The 6,000-nt window shown below is 45.1% G+C and overlaps 1 protein-coding gene across 1 annotated transcript in view; it reads left to right on the top strand.

The window, feature by feature from the left end:
- LOC104939714 (dual specificity protein phosphatase 19) overlaps positions 1–742 on the top strand; it is a 47,322-nt gene extending 46,580 nt beyond the window's left edge. Inside the window, exon 5 of the mRNA XM_010756267.3 lies at positions 56–742. Coding sequence (XP_010754569.1) covers positions 56–262 — 207 coding nt within the window. The 3' untranslated portion in view covers positions 263–742. The remainder of the gene's footprint in view (positions 1–55) is intronic.
- The last annotated feature ends 5,258 nt before the right edge of the window (positions 743–6,000 follow it).

Genomic DNA, 6,000 nt, shown 5'->3' on the forward strand with positions numbered 1-6,000 from the left:
GAGGGCTTTACAATCTGTAGATTTAATGTTTCTTTTGCATCTGACTTTTCCTCAGAAAGGCGTAGTGTTAGTCCACTGCAATGCCGGCGTGTCACGGGCACCAGCAGTGGTCATCGGCTACCTGATGTCATGTGATGGCCAGTCCTTTGATGATGCCTTCTCATTGGTCAAATCAGCTCGGCCTGCCTCATGCCCCAACCCTGGCTTCCTGGAACAACTGAGGAACTACAAAACACAGACGATGAATGGATCAAAGTACTAAAGAAGGAAGACAAAATGTTAAGGGCAGTTAGACAGTTTAAGAATAAATTTGTGTGACTAAATAATTGAATGAATTTAATTGTAAAAGTAATTTCCAGAACTGCAAAACTGCAAGAAGCATTTTATTGAAAAATATTTGGGATTTTTACAGAGTAGAATCTTTTGATGTGCTTTATTGGAAAAAAAGTGAGATTTTTACAGTGTAGGATCTGATTTTGAAGAGCAAATAAAGGGTCTGTGTCAGTTTAGTTATCCAAAATAACCAGACCACCAAGTAATTAAAATGTGAGGTGGATATAAAATGTGATACAACAATGATGCAAGAAATTCTGAAAGTTCAACAAACATATGTATGCATTTTTTGTGTCTTATTAATTGGATTTCTTTTTCTTTGGGGGGGGGGGGGGGATTTCATCCTCTGTATTTAACCCATCCTCACTGTTTTGGAGCAATGGTCACCCACAAACTCCACAATGTTATTTCTACACCATGAATAAAACCTTAAATGACAGAAGCAGAAATGTTTTCTGCAACAGCTCACTATTATCACTTTCAGTATGAAACCATCTTTTCAATTCAATTCAATTTTATTTATATAGCACCATATCATAACAAAAGTTATCTTATGACACTTTTCATACAGAGCAGGTCTAGACTGTACTCTTTATAATATCATTTACAGAGACCAACAGTTCCACTATGAGCAAGCACTTGGCGATGGTGGTGAGGAAAAACTTCCTTTTAACAGGCAGAAACCTCGGGCAGACCCAAGCTCACTGGTAGACAGTCATCCACCATGACTGGTTGAGATAGAGAGATAGATAGAGAGGGGTGGATAGAGAGAGGGGTGGAGGGGTTAGACAGATAAATAGAGAGAGATAGAGAGACACAGATGCATAGCAGCAGCAAAACATTAACTAACTATAAGCTGTAATGGAGATATGGTAACAATAATGATTAATAATATATGTAGTGGACATCGTGCAAGACCTCAGCAACAGCCACGATCCATGACGAGAGCTGGATGAGAGAGGACAGAAACTCCAGGGAAGAAGTTTAGTTAGTAACATGCATTAACATGCATTAATGAGACATGTATGTTTACAGATGGTGGTGGTGATGGTGATGGAGAGAGAAAGATAGATAGAGAGAGAGAGTGAGAAGGTTTGAGTAGAGTTTTCAGTAATGAAGACAATAGATCCCACTGAGAGAGTCTGTTAACTCTAAGTCCAATACAAAGTCCAAAGCTAACTGTAAAGTTCAAAGCATATGAAATCTATTATGATAATGTGGTCTCCACCTCCTGGGTACTGCCAATGACGTGCTCTTGAGCAAGATACCAAACCCCTAACTTTGGGCAAAAATGCATGTAAAGAACTTGTGTAAAAAAAAAAAATTCCCCTTGAGGGATCAATAAAGAATCTATTCTAGTATTTGCAAGGCAGCAAGCAAGTAAGTATGATGGGGTTGGTTGGCTGGGCTGGCAGCTCGCCATATATATATATTAGATATGAATTTGTACTTTTCTGTGTTCATAATAACCTCTTAATGGACTGTACTAACTGCATTTATTAATACACCTGTGACTTCAACAAAATGTGAAGAACAGTGTACAAAGCAACTCACAGTGCTCAATCGTGCTTATGGCTTATGCCAAAGGCTCAAGACTAGTGGTGTATGACTCACATCTGCCTAGCAACAGGCCATATATCATATCACCAGGCCATATATCATATTATATCATATCATATCATATCATATCATATCATATCATATCATATATCATTCACTACTCTCCTTTTAACCTGTAGAATCTCATTACAACATGTCCCAGTCCACCCAGCTGCCAGAAATCCCAGTATTATCATTGACAATAATTTATTGTTCCCACCGTTAGCAATAGCTTCAGAAGTCGGGACTCAGATTAGCTGACACAGTGGATCAACAAAACTTCCTGCAGATTCAGAATCAGTATCACAGATCCAGATCCAGATTCAGAGCCACAGATCCATCCTGCACAAGTAAATCCATACAGAGCCGGAAACACCCAAGACTCAAGAGACTCAAGAGACCCGTGGATCGCTCGCTGATCCAGCAGATTCATAGATTCTATTGAGTTGAGTAGATCATTTCCAGCGCAAAACAAGGCAGATTCAGACTTGATGAGTGATTGATGATTTAAAGATTTCCCCCAGTCAGATGTAAGAAGCCAATAAACAATACAGCAATAGTGCAGAATACAAGATTGAAATGGAGGACATGGTTAGGCATGAACTTATGATGCTGTTGCTCCTGAAATTCCGCTTTAAGCTTCAATTCACTAGAAAGGAACACAACTAAGTTTTGAAGATTTGAAAGATTTATTTACAACAAAAGATGAAAATGTGCTATGTTAATGGATTTTTGAACACGGTTGCATTGTGGGGGAGCTTTGAAAGAGAAAAATCCGCCATAGCTCCCAGGCGCACGACGGGCCCCCAACACGTATCTCCTAAAGAAGGATAGACCAAAAACGAGTGGCCACGTTTTTGTGGAGAAATTGCTGAAGTCAAAGGTCAGTGGTGAGGTCAGGAAGGAAGAAAGTGTTCAGGAGCCTCTGATGTCTTATGCTGTTTCACATTCTGCCGGACTCATGCTGGTGGATAAACTTTAAACCCAAATATCACACCCCAAATACTATAACCCTGGCCACCACAATGTTTAGATATGGCGGCACCTGGTCAAAGACAAACAATTAATACTGCCGAGGACCTCAAGGCCCACACATGACCTTGTGTAACCTAAGGACAGAAAATTCCATAACACACGTGATCAGACTCGGAAATAAATAAAGGTTCAGTTGAAGAAGGGCTTTGAAGTTTTCAGAACAACAATTAGTTTGTCAAGGCTTTGAAGGGATTCAGTGGCAATTGGGATCTGAAGATGAAGACTGGTGTCGGCCTGCCTGATGCATTTGTTTTGGTTCATTTTAGGAGGTTTCAGGCGTGACGGCTTTGGTCGAAGAGGAGTGTGGATGCTGTAAAATCGGAGCATCTGAGGAATCGGAAAAAGGCTTGGAATAACATGGCTTCTAGAGTATGGGCAATGTGGGGAACACCATAACCGGAGCGGACTGTGCGAATGCAGGTGGAAAAAAGGTCTGCCGTGAGAGGGAGGCGGTGAGGAATTTGAGCTGGCTCTTGGCATAGCAATCCCCGTAGAAGTAGGGATATCTTATATCGCTATGTGCTTCCAGAAGATCCCCGTAGTTTCTACTGCATGGACCCCCCTACACCGCAACCTTCGCACCAGGAATCTATTTAACCTCCGGCCACTGGAACATTATACACCCACCAAAACCTTCTCTGTTGGCCTATGGAACTGCCAATCCGCTGTCAACAAGGTGGACTTTATCCCGGCTTATGCCAGCAGTCTATCCCTGGACCTACTGGCCCTCACCGAAACCTGGCTTAAAACAGAAAACACCGCCACTCAGGCAGCACTCTCCGCAGCTCACTCCTTCTCCCATACCCACCGTCTCTCCAAGCGAGGAGGAGGAACTGGGGTCCTGGTTAACAACAAATGGAACTATGCTCCCCTGCTCCTCAACACCAACTACTGCTCATTTGAACACCATGCAATCAAAGTCATAGCTCCAGTCAAATGCTCAGTGATCGTCATCTACTGTCCTCCTGGACCTCTGGGTGACTTCGTCAATGAGTTAGACACGCTACTGTCCTCAATCCCTGAACTTGAGTGCCCGCTGTTGGTCCTCGGTGATTTCAACATCCATCTAGGCAAAGCTTACGCCACTTTCTATCCCTCATCAACTCATTTGACATGCAACTAGTCAGTACTCCCCCAACTCACAAAAACAGCAATCAACTGGATCTCGTCCTTACCAAAAACTGCAAAACTGATGACATAATGGTCACACCATTACATACCTCGGACCACTTCTTCATCCACTTCATGGTTTCCCTCCCAGAACTACCTACCACCCCTCAACCCATGACCACCTCTCGACGCAATCTCCGCAACTTGTCTGCCACCCACTTCGCCTCAGTCGTCGCTACTACCCTTCCCCCTCCCAACAGTTTCTCTCCGCTAGATGTCAATGCAGCCGCAGAATCTCTCAGTTCCACACTAACCGCATGCCTAGATACCCTGTGCCCTCTTTCTAGCAAACCAGCACGCTCCACTCAGCCCCACCCATGGTTGACTGATGCCATCCGCCCATCACGTAAAGCACTCAGAGCTGCAGAACGGAAATGGCACAAATCCAAAAACCCTGCTGACCTAGAAGCCTTCCAATCTCTCCTAGCGTCATTCTCTTCATCTGTCACGACTGCTAAAATGGAATATTACAACAAGAAAATCAGCAGCACAACTGACTCACGGAAACTCTTCTCCGCCTTCAAATCGCTGCTCAATCCTCCCCCACCCCCACCTGCCACCAACCTCACTGCTGACAGCTTTGCCTCCTTCTTCACAGACAAGGTGGCAATTATCAGCAAACAATTTTGTGATCCCCCCGGTCACAACCTGCTACCCCCCCCGAGACAACAGCGCAACTCTCTCCTCGTTCACCCCTCTCTCAGAAGACGAGGTATCCAAACTGATCATTAACAACCGACCCACCACCTGCCCGCTGGACCCCATCCCCTCTAAACTCCTACAAGATATCACTCCTACGGTAGTCCCACCAATCACATCCGTGATTAATGCCTCACTGTCCTCAGGCGTATTTCCAGCGGCCTTCAAACAAGCCAGAGTTACGCCATTACTGAAAAAGACTATGCTTAACCCCGCCTTGGTTGAAAATTATCGGCCGGTGTCACTGCTTCCCTTCCTCTCGAAAACCATTGAGAGGGCGGTCTCTAAACAAGTCACTGACTGAATCGGGTTTCAGAAGTGGCCACTCCACCGAAACAGCCTTACTATCTGTCTCAGAAGCCTTAAAAACAGCCAGAGTACGAGGGCAATCATCGGTACTCATCCTTCTCGACTTATCGGCTGCCTTTGATACAGTCAATCACAACATACTCCTAACCACACTTGCTAACATGGGCATTACAGGCTCTGCCCACTCCTGGCTCGAGTCCTACCTCGCTGGACGCTCCTTTAATGTGTCTTGGCAAGGTCGTCTGTCATCGACTCATACCCTCTCCACGGGGGTGCCGCAGGGGTCGGTGCTGGGTCCCCTTCTGCTTGCCATCTACACCACCTCGCTGTCCCATGTTATCCGCTCACACGGCTTCTCCTACCACTGCTATGCCGATGACACACAGCTATACCTGTCGTTCCAGCCGGACGACACCACGGTCTCCGCACGCATCTCCGCCTGTCTCTCTGATCTGTCAACTTGGATGAAAGACCACCATCTCCAGCTTAATCTGTCAAAAACCGAACTCCTGGTCATCCCTGCCCATGAGTCAATCTGCCATGACTTCAACCTGAAAATTGGTACTGTCACTATTACCCCTAACCATGCTGCTAGAAACCTGGGCATCTTACTTGATGATTGTCTTTCTCTCTCTGAGCACATTTCCTCCGTAACGAGGTCATCTCGCTATGCATTGTACAATATTAGAAAAATCAGACCGTACCTGACCCAATATGCCGCTCAGCTCCTGATACAGGCTACAGTCAGCTCCCGCCTCGATTATTGCAACTCGCTCTTGGCTGGCCTACCTGCTTGCGTGATCAAACCTTTGCAAATGGTCCAGAATGCCGCAGCGCGACTGGTTTTCAATCAAC

The sequence above is a fragment of the Larimichthys crocea genome, unplaced genomic scaffold (genome assembly GCF_000972845.2).
Source record: "Larimichthys crocea isolate SSNF unplaced genomic scaffold, L_crocea_2.0 scaffold462, whole genome shotgun sequence".
Classification (NCBI taxonomy): domain Eukaryota; kingdom Metazoa; phylum Chordata; class Actinopteri; family Sciaenidae; genus Larimichthys; species Larimichthys crocea.